The following is a 15,668-nucleotide window of genomic DNA, read 5'->3' as shown; positions in this document are numbered from 1 at the left end:
GCTTCTGCTTATCTGGTTGCAGTGATGCGATAAAGCCTGTGTGCAGGCTGCTTTTACAAAATGTAATTCATAGTAATATTTTTTTACGGTACACAATGGTGAAAAATATATTAGCATGTGTTTTGCTAACCAGTTAAATATAAAGTGCGTGACGTGTGATGATATTTTTATTGGAAACATAATGCTGTGTACTATACGAACAAAACAATGTCCGTATAAAAATATTGTTTAAATGCTTGTAAAACAAGCTAAATAAAATTAATTAAAATTAGAAATTAAAATACATAAACAATTTTAGTTCTTTATTATTATAATTGTTATATCCATTGTTATTATTGGTTTTAATGGCATAAGTAAGAGACAAAATAGTGTCTCTGAGCAACATATATTTATTAATTATTATGTCTTGACAATGCATTTATGGTATATAATTATAATAATTAAAATATAATAAAAGTATATATTTTTATATTGCTTTTGTAATATAAAAAATGTATTACATTTTATTATTTATTATGTCTTGATGGAAGCATTGATGGAATTATACAAGAAATTCGAAAACAAAATGTCTGTAGAACTAGAAGTATTGGAAAGCAATGCTTAAATGTCAGTGAAAAGATTTAATAGCAGTGTCCTTTTTAGATTACATATCCATATCATTGATAATAATTCAAAAATAGTCTTTTTACTCTAAAATAGCGAAAATTGGTTTAAAAAGTTTTAGATCACAGCATCAAGACCCCGCTGTTCGCGTGTCATATTTAAGACAGGATAAATGACTGTGGACAGTATGTTGGCAAGTGTATATGTATTCATATGTCTGCTGAAAGCAAAAGGGGGGAAAGACAGCCAAATGGAGTGAAGAGTGTGTGTGTGTGTGTGTGAAGGCAGGGTGCTGAATGAGCTCTCTCGGAGGGGGGGTCAGTAGTGGGAGGTCGTGACCTGGTCGACCCTGGGGGAGTGGAGATCATCAATCAGCGAGAGGCAGGACCAAACAGCAGGAGCTGAACACACCCCCTGTCCCCTGAACCACCCCCTCACACACACACACACACACACTGCCGCCAAGCAGATGGCCCTGTAACAACTGGCTCTTGCTCACCTTACACACACTCATACATTCACAGGCTGAGTATGATTGATTTTCTGTTTCTGCTGTTGTTCAGACAGCACTTCACATGCCTCTATTTGTAAATCATTTGCATAGAAACAATTGATTGCTTCTGTAATGCACAGATCATGCAATAGGAATATATTACAATACCAGGATAATCTTCTGGTTCTTAATATCATGCATCTCAAACTCCTGGTCTTGGAATTGCATCATTAAATTAGTAAATTGTACAGTACAGAAAGTTTTGCAAGATTCATCTATTATATAAATTGGATCTGCAATTGAAGCAACTGCACAATTATTTTTTTTTTTTTCATTCCGAAAGGTACTTACATATCAGCCCTCATCACATTCTTCTTGCTGGAAGAGATTGTTAATAGGAGGGGTATACATTATACCAATAGCGCCTCCTGTTGTATAAAACAAGCTGGTGGCTTTTCATAGATATAATCATTTATGTAAATTGTCTATTATACTTTTTTTTTGTTGTGAAGTTACATTTCAGAAGTTCAAATTTGAGCAAAAATGGCACAAAGAGCACAAAAACACAAATTATTCATTGCATACCTTTTATTTTTAAAGGTCTTTGGTTAGGATAAAACTTATTTTGCAGAAAATGCCAAATACCGATTGCTGATTTAACGAGACTGTAGGTGTCTTGAACTATTATGTAGGCTGCTTACACATATATTTTATTTTGTGTGGAGTAAAATACGATTTTAAAGTACTTGCAAAACCGCACTGTTGACCAAATCTCAAGACAAAATGTGCCTCTGACCCAAGCCAACGTGAATCCGGTTAGTCTCTCGACTAAAGAAGGTTCATAAATCTAATGTAGAAGAGATTAAGATATTTATGCACTCAAATATCTGTTTTTGCAAATTAGGGATAAAATGAAACTCAGCTGGCTTCAGCAAAAATCATGCTGATCAAATCTTATGGTGCCAATGCTGCAATTTTGAGCCACGTGGCCACACGTCTTCCAATCTCCTATATGGGGGTGTGAATATGAAAATCATTAGTGAAAGTAAAATTAAACAGAAATGATTAGTTATTCTATATAATCTTTTTTTTAATTTTAACACATTTAGATTTTTACCTTCCTGGCATGGTGCAATGCAGGTTTATCCATTGATTTATCTGAGTTCATGTCCATACAGTGGGCGGTGCCATCAATAAGAATGACTCTGTCATTGTCCACCATAGTGTCATTCCAGACCACGCTTAGCTCAGTCCATGGGTCAATGTTTCCTTGGTCAGAAAAAAACATGTTGTAATGAATCACATAATCCATATAGCAAACATAAAATATATATGAAATAAGCTAAATATATGTTGCAAACAGTGAAGCTCAATGAATATTATATATAACGTGTGTGTGTGTGTTTATATATATATATATATATATATATATATATATATATATATATATATATATATATACACATTTTTTCTTTTCAAAAATGGCAATAAAAATGGGAATGTTTAGTCACTGTAATCTGAACATTAATTTGAAAGAACAAAAATTTTACTTTTATTTTTAAATATTTAAGCATAAATCTTAGCATAAAGCTGTTTACACACTGATAATAATAATCTTTATATAATTTTTTTATTACTTTTTTATAATAATTTTCATGTTTTTTCTTTTTTCATTGAAATTTTTCAAAACAGATTTTATTTTTACTTCTTTTTTAACCCATTGTCCTATTTTTAATAAACATTAACAGCTGATAATTGTAAAATCCCACATGAAAGCCAAACTCCAGCTACATGCTTACCATTGATATAGAGCACTCTTTGCGTTTGGGGCCGTTTCCCTCCATAGTACTGGTTAGTAAAGTCAATATGGAGAGGCAGACGGTCCTGAGGGATGTCAAAGATTTGAGAGCAGAGCTCAGTCTGAGACTGGATGGATGACATACGTGAGAAGGGGCAACTAGTGTCCTCACATGTCTGGTCTGCTCCGTTCACCAACACAAAAGGTACAAACTTGGATTATAAAGTAACTCAAAACTACAGACATTAAATTTGGAAAACACTTTTAAAAGACTATTCAATACACAGACATCACTAGCTGCACTCAACAATTTCATGAATGTCTTAGCATTACTTTACGCATTATTATAAGCAAATGGCATTTAAAGATAGCATCAGCACGATTTTCAACAAAATCGTGTCGCAAAAATGTTTGTTAGCGGTTAATTTATGTAACAAAAGATCACGATAAAGACAAAAAAGTAGTGTGATACAAACATGTCCACACACATAAACTATGGCAGTTTTTTTAACCTGTAAACTTGAGGAAACAGACTTAAATCACAAAAAAAACATAGATGTAGGTAAGGCTATATAAAATTTTGCCTCTACGCCATGCAGAATCAATGCAAAATGGAAAGAAGACGATGTTAGTTTTGAGAAATGCTTGGTTTGGTTTGATTTGTTGTTGTTGTTGTTGTTTTTGTTTTCTAACGTAATGACTTTCACACAAGAAGTGTGAAGATACTCCTGGGGCTACTGTGTAGGTGTCTGTGTGTGAATATTTGTACAGGGAATTTGATTGAAACCCAGAAATTAGAAAATGATCAAAAAGAGCACTGTAGGCTAGATCTAATACACACAGAAGCCAAACTCAGTGCAGGTCTGGTAGAGCCACTGTCTGTAGCTGGATGTAGCTGTAGTGTTTCTGAGTTCAAGCACCAGCTTTTCATGAGAAACATCCAGACACGAGACCTTCTCTCTGGCACGGTACATCTGGAAACATGGCAAAAATGTTTGTGACTTAAATTTTCAATTTAGCAAAATATAGCAAAGAGAAAACAATGTACAAAGATTTCAACGGTAAATCAGGCAACTTTTTTTTTTTTTTTTTTTGCCACAGTGAGTGATGCCCTCTGCTGGTTAGATATAATATTGTGCTTTTCATTTTAGCTGCACAGTTCTGGTAATGTGCAAAATTAATTAACATTAATAATATACAGGTGCTGGTTGTATAATTAGAAAAAGATTTATTTCACTAATTCCATTCAAATAGTGAAACGTGTATATTATATTCACTAATTACACAAAGACTGATATATTTCAAATGTTTATTTCTTTTCATTTTGATGATTATAACTGCCAGCTAATGAAAACCCCAAATTCAGTATCTCAGAAAATCTCAGCTCTCTATTAATGTGCTTGGACACACAGCTCTGTAAACAGCCATCATCTTTTGCAATGACCTTTTGTGTCTTCCTCCTTCTCGTCTATGGTCGTCTTTTGGACAACAGTCAAGTCAGCAGTCTTCCCCATGATTGTCTAACCTTCAGAACTAGACTGATAGACCTTTGCAGGTGTTTTGAGATAGCTGATTAAGTGTGGTACCAGTTGTCTTCAATACTGAACCTTTTCACAATATTCAGATTTTCTGAGATACTGAATTAGGAGTTTTCATTAGATGTCAGTTATAATCATCAAAATTAAAAGAAATTAACATTTAAAATATATCAGTCTGGGTCTAGTTAATGAATATAATATACAAGTTTCAATTTTTGAATGGAATTAGTGAAATAAACTTTTTAGCCATATTCTAATTATATGACCAGCACCTGTACTAGTGTATGCACGTATGCTGTCTACTATTTTTAAAAAATGTGTAAATATGTAAAAATAGAAAGAACTTTTCAAACACTAGTATGATAATTGCCATATGACCTCATTTTAATTTAGCATACTGTGCATGAATAATTACATGACAATATATGCTAAATATAAGTTACAAACATAAAATCTCAATAAAATATATTTAGGAAAAAGGAAATGTAGTTTATATATATATATATATATATATATATATATATATATATATATATATATATATATATATATATATATATATATATATATATATATATATATACAAATATTATATACAGGTTGATATATATACAATATATTAATTTCAGTTTCAGTTTCAATTTTACCACTTTTATGAGTTAGTTTGACCGTTAGTTTGACCAGACGGTCGTAGGCCTCCTCCTTCTGTTCACTTTTATTGGTCATGATGTCACAAAGTTCTCTGATGCTAAATGCCACCCCCTCCTCATTGTATTGCACGGTTCCCATGAAGATGTCAGCCAAACTCTGCAACAGTTCAGTCTTGTCCTCTGGTTTGAAAGGAGTCTCACAACAGCCAAAGTCCTTTCCCACCTCTACCTCGTTCCCCGTTAGCAGAGCTGCCTCTACTGCTTCAAACACCCCTTTCACTTCTGCTACACACTGTGGACACACACACACACACAGAAAGATACTCAAACACACAAGAGAAATTCATAGCGACCCTATGTGTCACCTTACCTTTTTAGAGCCGCCCACTGCCTCATTCATAAGACTATATCCAACCACCTGCAGAAATTAATAAGTAAAGAGAAAATCATATAATGCAATAATAATGTGTTCTAACTGATAAAATATCTCCCGCATTTGTTTTACAAAACCATACCCTATTATAAGAGCTAAAATCCAATTGAGCTTGAACAGGGGCAGAGGATGCCACTGCTCCATAGATAAGATGAGGAAACTAGAAAAAAAGTTTGAAAAACATTTGATATTTATAGGTTAACTGAAGCAGCTTGGAATGTCTTTGGTGATACAGGAAAGATTCAATGGCAGAATTTGGTAACACTTTACAAAAAGTTTCCTTTTGTTAATATTATCATGAATTCATGTTAATCTAAATATGTTTCGATTATATTTTTAAAATCAAAAGCTGTATCTTTTAACATTAGTGGAACTGAGCTAACATGAACTATCGATGAACAGTTGTAGCCTATAGGTTTATTGACCAGTGCTAACAAAGATAAACTAATACTGTAACAAATGTGACCTTGGACCATAAAACCATAAGGGTCGCTTTTCAAAATTGAGATTCATACATCATCTGAAAGTGGAATATTAAAGCTTTATGTTGATGTATGGTTTGTTAGGATAGGATAGGATCATTTATGAGTGAGATTTACGAGTGTGCAACAAAATCAGAATATTGAGAAAAAAATATCTGACCCATACAATACTATATGACTGGTTTTGTCGTCCGGGGGTCACATGTGTAATGCATTTGAATTGATGATTAAATCAATTAAACAGCTTTAGTAAATTTTTGAACTAAACAACAAAGATTAGTTTGGAACAAACCTTTCCTCTTAACCAAGCTGAGAGAGCTCCAGCATAGGAACCACCAAAGCTGATCCATGTGTTCTTATGGGAGAGACTGAAACGCTGGCTTATATAATTATGGAACGCAGCCAGGTCGGCCAAACTGAGAAGGAAAGAGATGAAACAACATGTATCATAAATGTCACGGTCATCATCATTGTGATCTGAGAAATGGTCTGTCAGCATCACTTAACGCTTGCTGGCTGCACAGATCCCTCAGGTTCTCAGTCTCTAGACCATCAGAGTTGATGCTCTGCCCATAGAAGCGGTGCTCCAGGGCCACCAGCAGTGCTCCATATCTCTCTGCCATGTCCACGTGGTGGCCTAACATTTTTTTCAAAATACAGTATTATTTTATTAAATATACATTTTTGTATCATTCATTTTTAAAATAAAATGCAAATGTTTTACAGCCTGATTCCAGGACAGAATCTTTAATTAGGAATTCAGGTACACAGCCTGCTAGCATCTTTGCTTTATGAGCTCTCTAATATCTTTCTGGGCAAAAGAAAAAAAGTGAAAAAGAAAAAAAAATGAAAGATGGTTATTATAGAACTTTTACTGTGCTGAGTAAGCTGTCATATAATTGAAAAAAATAAAACTTGCGTTTGGCGCCACCCAGTGGACATTTCAACTGGAAACAGCAGTCACTTACAAGAGGAAGTATGGTATGGCAGTTTTTGTTGTTGTTGTTTTTTTGGCATATCAGGTTAAAAGAAATAGTATGATTTTAACCATGGAAAACTGGTACTAACCGAACAATACACTGAATTTAGATAGTGGGCCCTCCCCTCCTATGTAGAGAAAGACAGGTCCATCTGAATGCTGCCAATAAATGTCGTTCACAAAGAATTTCTGCAGATCAAATGAATAACATGATGATTTCCTGTTCTTGCGCTGTCCTGACGATATCACATTTAAAGAAGAGTGTATTTGTAAGGTCGTAAGGTTTGTACCTGTGGGAAAGTTTTGTCATTTTTCCTATCAAAGTGGTTCAGGGGTTGGTGAATGGTTCCTTTTTTGGGAATGACAGTGGAAGTGTGTGTTAAACGCTCTTTTATTCTGGCCGTTTGGATTTTATGCACATGATCCTTCATCCTCCACAGAATCTGGCCTAAAAATATACCATATGCATGAAAACAAAAGTGTGTGAGTGTTTGGTAATGAATCTGAAGCGAGTATGCTTCAGTTGAAACAGGAAGAAGCGTTTAGGTATGTTTCTTCTTTTTTTTTTGTCAGCACTTGTTAGTTTATAGATTATTGTATTGTGCTTATACTTCTACCACACACAGACAGATAGATTTTTTTTTGCATTAAACTTGTGAACAGATAAATAATGCTTACCCTACTGAAGTGGACCTGTTTTGTTTAAACATGTCAGAAAGTATAGGACAAATTTTACATTCATAAATTAGACATTTAGAACTAAAAGCATATACAGTAATATCTAAATGGTACAAATATACAAAATAGAGTATCTTATTCTATGACCCATTACAATAATGACAAATGGGGAATTGGCTGATCTCCAGTATATTATTCATATATATATATATATATATATATATATATATATATATATATATATATACACTAAATAACTCAAACTAGTAACATGGCATTGGATCGATACTTTTTAGCTTGTTTAACATGTTATTTACAATGAAGTTAAAATGAAGGTTAAGAATTAACCTTTAAGAAATTAATGCTTTTATACAAACTAATTCAAGGCAATGCAAAACCAGACTTACCGGAGCAAACCAGGTCAATAAGCAGAATCACTGCAGCCCAACTCAGCACAGACATCATTCTACCCAATTATCTCACAGATGTCAGCCTAAAAGAACTCTGCGTTTTGGTTGTGGATGATGTTTCATGTCTATACGAGGCCGAAACAGTTCTTTATACTCAACTGAGGAGACAGTAATATGATATGATGTCCACAGTAATGTGAATAACTTAACAGTAAGTACGGTATAATGAGCACCTGAAACCTGGACGCGCAGAAAAATACAATATCCAAGCTGTGACGAAGTTCATATTTCAAGACTAAACTAGTTTCTCTTCACAAATCATCCATACTGCCTCTGTCCATACACTTATTTTAGCATTAGTTGTTTTATTGAGATACAAATTGCACATTTCATGTAATGCACAACATAAGTCACTGTGGAATCAAAAAAATTCATTCAACCATTCACCTCTATTTCATCTTAAGGTTTTTTGTTTTTACCATATTCAGCACTGAACGTGTTCAACAGGATTTTTTGGTTATTTATTTGACACGAACCACCATTAAGGCACTGAATGCGAAAACAAAACAAATACACAATAGCACGTTTCACTTAAGATGTAAAAATCATGTTGTTTAAATTAGCAAATTCACTAAAGAAGGTGTTATTTGATAGTAAGGGTGTGTAGCCTCTCAGAGCTTTGAGAAAGTAACTTCTTTGAGGTTTTTTTTCTCCATCGCTGCCTGAGCTGACTTCATTAAATCTTGGGTTTGAAGCATGCTCATATTCCATGTGTTCTGGAGAAACAAGCAGGAAGAGAAAACACATAAAATATATATATATTTTTGTATTTTTCACTATCTGTCTGTACCTTCACTGTCTTGGCAAGCCATGAAATATCGTTCAACCTACCAATCATTGCATTTGTTTTTAATTTTAATTTCCAACTGAATCTGTGTGCATTTATTTATTGTTGTATAGTTATTAATAGTAGTTATTGCTATTATTATGTCACTTTGTCAATTTATATTGTTTTAATTTACTGAACACTCAGTACAGATCTTACTATGTAATTCAGGGCTTCTGGAACACTGTGGTCTCTGGAGTAAATAAGATTGATTTTAGTTCCTTGGACTGCTACAGGACTTTTGGTGGCGATATCTCCTGCCATCTCCAGAGCTCCGGCCATCATAGTCTCTTTATCTGGGAAAACACGACTGTGTGCAACAAAAGGGAACAAACAAACAAATTTTTTTAACAAACATTAAAATTTATAATAAAATATGAAGTTCTATGTTGTCAGTTGTCATATATATATATATATATATATATATATATATATATATATATATATATATATATATATATATATATATATAAAATTATAGCATGTCATCACACGTCTTAATGTCCCACCTGACCAGTCCACAGCTCTTGGCTTCATCAGCGTACATCTTTCTTGCAGTGAATGCCAACTCATTCACTAAACTAAAAGACATTAGAAGAAAATGTTATTTAAATTGTATAAACAATCGTGTAAATGCAAAATGAATTGTACAAACACAGGGCAGTGCTACTGGATCTATAACAAGCTTTAAGATGAAGCAAGCACCTTCGACTTCCAATCACACTGGGGAGACGCTGCAAAGTCCCAACATCAGCTGCCAAACCAATGTCAACCTCCTGAACAGGAAACAGTTATCGATTTAGGCGTTTAAAGTTAAATTAATGCAAGTCTAAGTTGTTTTAAAATGGTATTAAACAAATAAAACCACAAGGTGGGACTACAATGAGCTTTTATAAAACTGATTAATAAAAAGTAAAAAAAAAACAAAAAAAAGGCCACACCTTGACTTGAAACCAGGCATCTTGCGTACACAGTCGTATATCACATGCCGTGATTAAGTCTACGCCTGTAAAAGACGCAATGGAATGATAACATATCCAGCTGAATATTAGCATTTCTTTCTGTTCACCAGTTCTATACTAAAAACACTATATAAATGGGTTTAAAAAATTGTATAAAAAAAGTGGCAACACAGGAAACACACAGGAACACTAACAGGAAATTACACAGGAAAACTAACCTCCTCCTATACACCCTCCATGGATGGCCACAATCACGGGTTTTGGACACTGTACAATGAAGCACACGAGACATTGTGAAACATGATTTCTGCATTTAAGATACATTTTGCCATTTAGATTTCTAAATCCATATCTTGAAATTGACAGATTTTTATAGCCAAAAATAAAGTCCAACATCCTCTACAATTCTCTAAACACCATACTACCATATTACATAGATAATTTTTAAATTAAAAATTTGATCTGTGTATTCATATGCTTTCACCGAATGATATTTTTAAATAGTAACCTTTTCGATAACAGTGAAGGACTCTTGGTACTGAGCTATGATGTGCCGCACGTTCCATGATATCCTCGCTGTGTCATCACCTTCAGGCTGAAGAATATCACTGGCCATACTCATGAGATCAATGCCTAACACAGATGATTACTTTACATAAACATAGAATATTACTTTACATTTACAGTGGTGTGAAAAAGCGTTCCTCCTTTCCTGGGTGTTGTGTTTACTTGTGTTATCTTTGACTAATGTTTACATTTGTTTGATGATCTGAAACATTAAACTGTGACAAACGTGCAAAACAAATTTAATTTAGGAAGGGTGCCAACATTTTTTCATACCACTGTATACATGGCATATAATATTTAGGTATGCAACCTAGGTATCTTTACTAATGTCTAAATCTGTGTTGGTGAGCACTTCTCCTTTGCAGAGAAAATCTATCCGCCTCACAGGTGTGGAATATCAAGATGCTGATTAGACAGCATGACTACTACACAGGTGTGGATCTGTACATAAGTTCTGGAAGCTGAAAACACCCCGGTTCTTGCATGGCCAGCATACTCACTGAGCATGTTTGGGATGCTCTGGATCGCCGTATATGACAGGGTGTTCCAGTTCCTATCAATATGCAGCAATTTTTTTTAATATGCCACATCTGTGAGGTGAATGAATTATCTGGGCAAAGGAGAAGTGCTCACTAACACGGATTTAAACATTTGTAATCAATATGAGAGAAACAGGCCTTTTGTGTACATAGAAAAAGTCTTTGATTTCAGCTCATGAAAAATGGGGGTAAAGAGTGCTGCGTTTATAATTTTGGGTCAGTGTAAATACATTAGAGGTGTGTTAATACACGCCTATATTAACTACTGCTCATATTGAATGATTTCAATAAAACCCTAAACATTAACCTACCTAAATTGAGATTTACATCTGATGGATAAATTAGGTGTTAAAAAAAATCTAAAGTACAATTAAAGAGACATTCTAGCAATCATACAGTAACACCTTGTGAATCACCTACATGTCTATGGCATTGAATATTGCATGTGCAAGCAAAGTTCTGAAAATGAAAAATTATTTTTAGTTGAAAAAGCTATTGTTAGTTGCCAGTTGTCAAAACATCTTTGTCATGAAATATCATGCATATTTTCATATTATGAGATACAAACAAGAAAACAAAAATTGCATAGAAAACTGAAATAAAACAAAAGGTCTAGACTAGGTCATATTTGGTAAGATCTGATAGCTTTTTACCTGATGTGAAGAGCTTTCCAGCACCTGAGAAAACCACAACACGACATTCTGAGTCCTGGGCTATCTGATTGAAGCAGTCAACCATCTCACTGCATGTAAACAAAAATGAACACAGACACACAGTTTTTCAGCACACATACATCACTAAGCCTGTTAAGACACGATTGCAGTTATTTTAGAGAATGGAGGACATGGTCTACTTTACAGTGCATCCGGAAAGTATTCATAACGCTTCACTTTTTCCACATTTTTTTATGTTACAGCCTTATTCCAAAATGGATTAAATTCATTTATTTCTTCAAAATTCTACACACAATACCCCCATAATGACAATGTGAAAAAATATTTTTTTCAATTGTTGCAAATTTATTAAAAATAAAAAACCTGGAAAAAAAAAAATCACATGTACACAAGTATTACCAGCGTTTGCTCAATACTTTGTTGATGCACCTTTGGCAGCAATTACAGCCTCAAGTTTTTTTTGAGTATGATGCCACAAGCTTGGCACACCTGTCTTTGGGAATTTTTGCCCATTCCTCTTTGCAGTACCTCTCAAGCTCTATCGGGTTGGATGGGAAGCAATGGTGTACAGTCATTTTTTGATCTCTCCAGAGATGTTCAATAGGATTTAGGTCTGGGCTCTGGCTGGGCCACTCAAGGACATTCACTGAGTTGTTGTGAAGCCACTCCATTTATATTTTGGCGGTGTGCTTTGGGTCATTGTCCTGCTGGAAGATGAACTGTCGCCCCAGTCTGAGGTCAAGAGCACTCTGATGCAGGTTTTCATTCAGGATGTCTCCTGTACATTGCGGCATTCATCTTTCCCTCTATCCTGACTAGTCTTCCAGTTCCTGCTACTGAAAAACATCCCTACAGCATGATGGTATTAGCCTGGTGATGAGCGGTGCCTGGTTTTCTCCAAACGTAACATCTGGCATTCACTCCAAACATTTAAATTTTAGTCTCATCAGACCAGAAAATTTTGTTTCTTATGGCCTGAGAGTCCTTCAGATGCCTTTTGGCAAATTCCAGGCAGGCTGCTATGTGCCCTTTACTGCCCTTTACCATACAGGCCTGCTTGGTGGATTGACAGATGTTTGTCCTTCTGTAAGGTTCTCCTCTGTTCACAGAAGAAAGCTGGAGCTCAGACAGAGTGACTAACGGGTTATTGATCACCTCTCTGACTAAGGCCCTTCTCTCCTGATCACTCAGCTTAGATGGCCGGCCAGCTCTAGGAAGAGTCCTGGTGGTTCCAAACATCTTCCACTTACAGATGATGGAGGCCACTGTGCTCATTGGAACTTTCAGAGCAGCAGAAATTTTTCTGCAACCTTTTCCCAGCCTTGTGCCTCGAGACAATCCTGTCTCGGAGGTCTACAGACAATCCCTTTGTCTTCATGCTTGGTTTGTGCTTTGACATGCACTGTCAACACTGGGACCTTATATACACCGGTGTATGCCTTTTGAAATCATGTCCACTCAACTGAATTTACCATCGGTGAACTCCAATTAAGCTGTTGAAACATCTCAAGAAAGATCAGTGGAAACAGAATGTAATTGAGCTCAAGTTAGAGTTTCACGGCAAACACTGTGAATACTTATGTACATGTGATTTTTCAGGTTTTTTGTTTTAATAAATTTGCAACAATTGAAAAAAATCTTTTTTCACATTGTCATTATGGGGTATTGTGTGTAGAATTTTGAGGAAATAAATGAATTGAATCCATTTTGGAATAATGGATGCACTGTAAATGCTCTAATGCTCTGTAATTTAATTTGTACATATTTGTACATATTTATCACATATTTATCTTTGTAATTTATATTTTTACCTATATCCTGCACTTGCTGCTTATTGCACTCCTGGTTAGACCTAAACTGCATTTCGTTACCCTGTACTTGTACATGTGTAATGACAATAAAGTTGAATCTAATCTAATACTACCATTCAAATAGGGACGTAAAAATAGAAATTGCCATAAAACTGGCACTCTTTCCAGTATAAATAGTGTATATGTGCATAGTGTAATATGTTTAAATTTGGAAATTAAAAAAATAAAAGAATTATAGCATGTGATCTAGACATGGATGTCTTACAGCCAGAATGCCTTGTTCATTGCATTGCGTTTCTCTGGGCGGGTGAGCTCGACATGAGTGATGGCCTTAGCTGGATGGGTGACGGACAGGGTTGTAAAGGGAGGTGTTGGCCCTCCTGATGAAGACATTCCTCTAACAGCATTCATGAACGGTATCAACAGTGCCTGTTCTAATCACAAAACACAGTAATAGTGAGTAATAGTTTACCACTGACTAAATTTACTATACATATGGATCTGGACTCCTATAAAAAGTTCACACTTGTGTTCTAGCACTTTAAATTGCCATTAAAATTAGGGCATTTTAAGCAAATTAGGGTTATGTCTTTGCCCATTAAACACTACACGTTAATTTGGATTAATACTTTTTTTTTTAATTCAGATGGATCATACAAAATTATTGCAATATGCTTTTTCGTTCTCAAAAAACAATTCTTATTATTATCAATGTTGAAACTAGTTTTTGAAATCAAAGGTTTGAGGAATATAACATCAGCAAAGTTGTTACAAAAGATTTATATGACTTTCTATTCAACAGAGAATCCATAAACATTACAGAAAAAAAGAAAAACGAACAACATTGTTGGTTTTAAAGAATCATGTGATATTGAAGACAGGTGTAATAGCTGCAAAAAAAAAAAAAAAAATCAGCTTTGCATCACAGGAATAAATTACATTTTAGAATAAAATATAGTAAACAACAAAACGAACAAACAAACAAATGAATACACTATAAATTTGCCAATAATATATCACACAATGTTATTTTAAAAGCATAAAAACTTAATTATTCCTTGTAGGTTAAACGTTACTGCTATAAGGTTTTCAATAAGCAATGCACAGAACATTCATTAATATGAACTAACAACAAACAATACATTTACAGCATTTATTAATCTGGATATTCTATCCTAAGACATTTAAATGTATTATGAATATTCTAATATTGAACAATAGAATGTCTAATACCTTGTGAAATACGTTTAAATGATGACAAATAAATATTATGGACCGTTTAGCTTATAAAACTGGTTGTTATCTTAAATAGTATATGTAATGTAATTATAAAAATGTAGGCTATGATTTATGTCCAAATATTAATCGTTAACAACATGATGACATATCTGCACAATTGCATTATTATATTCTTTATTTATACACAGTTTCCAATTGGTAATTACGACTGCATACATTAAATTGGTCAATAAATGTAATTAATTCTACACTTGAAAAGAGAAACTACATATTAGTGCGTAAGTGACCTTTCACCCAGTTAACTGAACACGGTGTGTTAACCTTTACACAAAACGTTACAACCTCAAACTTTCATTAGAACAAAATGGTTTTAAAAAACGTACAAAACTTCTATGTGTTATGCTTGCTGGTTCCATTCGTAGATCCAGTATTTATTGCTTAATTACGATAACATTAATACAAACAGTGAATATTGCTCAGCTGATTTGAGCAAATGCAGTTAGATGATCAAACTAGGTGACTTACTTCTAAACGCAGATCTCGAAACGTACGCCATTGGTGGTGCCCTTTGACCAATATATTCAAAATCACGGAGACCAGTTTATCGATCACAAAAATAATAATAAAAAAAATGGTTTATATGTTTAAACGGTGATCGTGACAACAAAATGAAAACACGTTTGAATATCTGACTCTGGGCTCTTACTTTAAATAGGGTTGTTTTATTATGCAGCTTTTATTTTTTTAAGACGTCACTGTTTTCCTCTGACGTACGGTGGCTCTTTAAGGACAACCTAGAGATAACGTTATTGACAGAGAAGACGGCTACATTGCATCCGCACTGCAGACTCTAATCACAATCGCTTTTCCTAAACATATAATTACTCAGACGTAACATTTTCTGCGATAACAGCTTATCATTTCAA

General features: G+C 34.3%; 2 protein-coding genes across 2 annotated transcripts; both read right to left on the bottom strand.

The window, feature by feature from the left end:
• Nucleotides 1-1,685: 1,685 nt before the first annotated feature.
• Nucleotides 1,686-8,119, bottom strand: LOC122359315 (thymus-specific serine protease). Its single transcript, XM_043259625.1, has 12 exons — nt 8,062-8,119; nt 7,267-7,520; nt 7,066-7,165; nt 6,505-6,634; nt 6,290-6,413; nt 5,598-5,675; nt 5,453-5,500; nt 5,100-5,374; nt 3,736-3,869; nt 2,896-3,075; nt 2,214-2,365; nt 1,686-2,104 (listed from the first exon to the last, which is right to left on the bottom strand). The coding sequence occupies exons 1-12, from the start codon at nt 8,117-8,119 to the stop codon at nt 2,051-2,053; spliced, it is 1,587 nt and encodes a 528-aa protein (XP_043115560.1). The 3' UTR covers nt 1,686-2,050.
• Nucleotides 8,120-8,409: 290 nt separating this feature from the next.
• ech1 (enoyl CoA hydratase 1, peroxisomal) lies at nt 8,410-15,496 on the bottom strand. The gene is made up of 10 exons (XM_043259636.1): nt 15,268-15,496; nt 13,769-13,937; nt 11,672-11,760; nt 10,421-10,545; nt 10,131-10,179; nt 9,892-9,956; nt 9,656-9,726; nt 9,460-9,531; nt 9,110-9,260; nt 8,410-8,840 (listed from the first exon to the last, which is right to left on the bottom strand). The coding sequence occupies exons 1-10, from the start codon at nt 15,296-15,298 to the stop codon at nt 8,736-8,738; spliced, it is 927 nt and encodes a 308-aa protein (XP_043115571.1). The 5' UTR covers nt 15,299-15,496; the 3' UTR covers nt 8,410-8,735.
• Nucleotides 15,497-15,668: the final 172 nt, after the last annotated feature.

Source organism: Puntigrus tetrazona, chromosome 15 (assembly GCF_018831695.1).
Source record: "Puntigrus tetrazona isolate hp1 chromosome 15, ASM1883169v1, whole genome shotgun sequence".
NCBI classification, from domain to species: Eukaryota; Metazoa; Chordata; class Actinopteri; order Cypriniformes; family Cyprinidae; genus Puntigrus; species Puntigrus tetrazona.
Note: the sequence above shows the minus strand (reverse complement) of the source record. Positions and strands in the feature narration are given on the sequence as shown.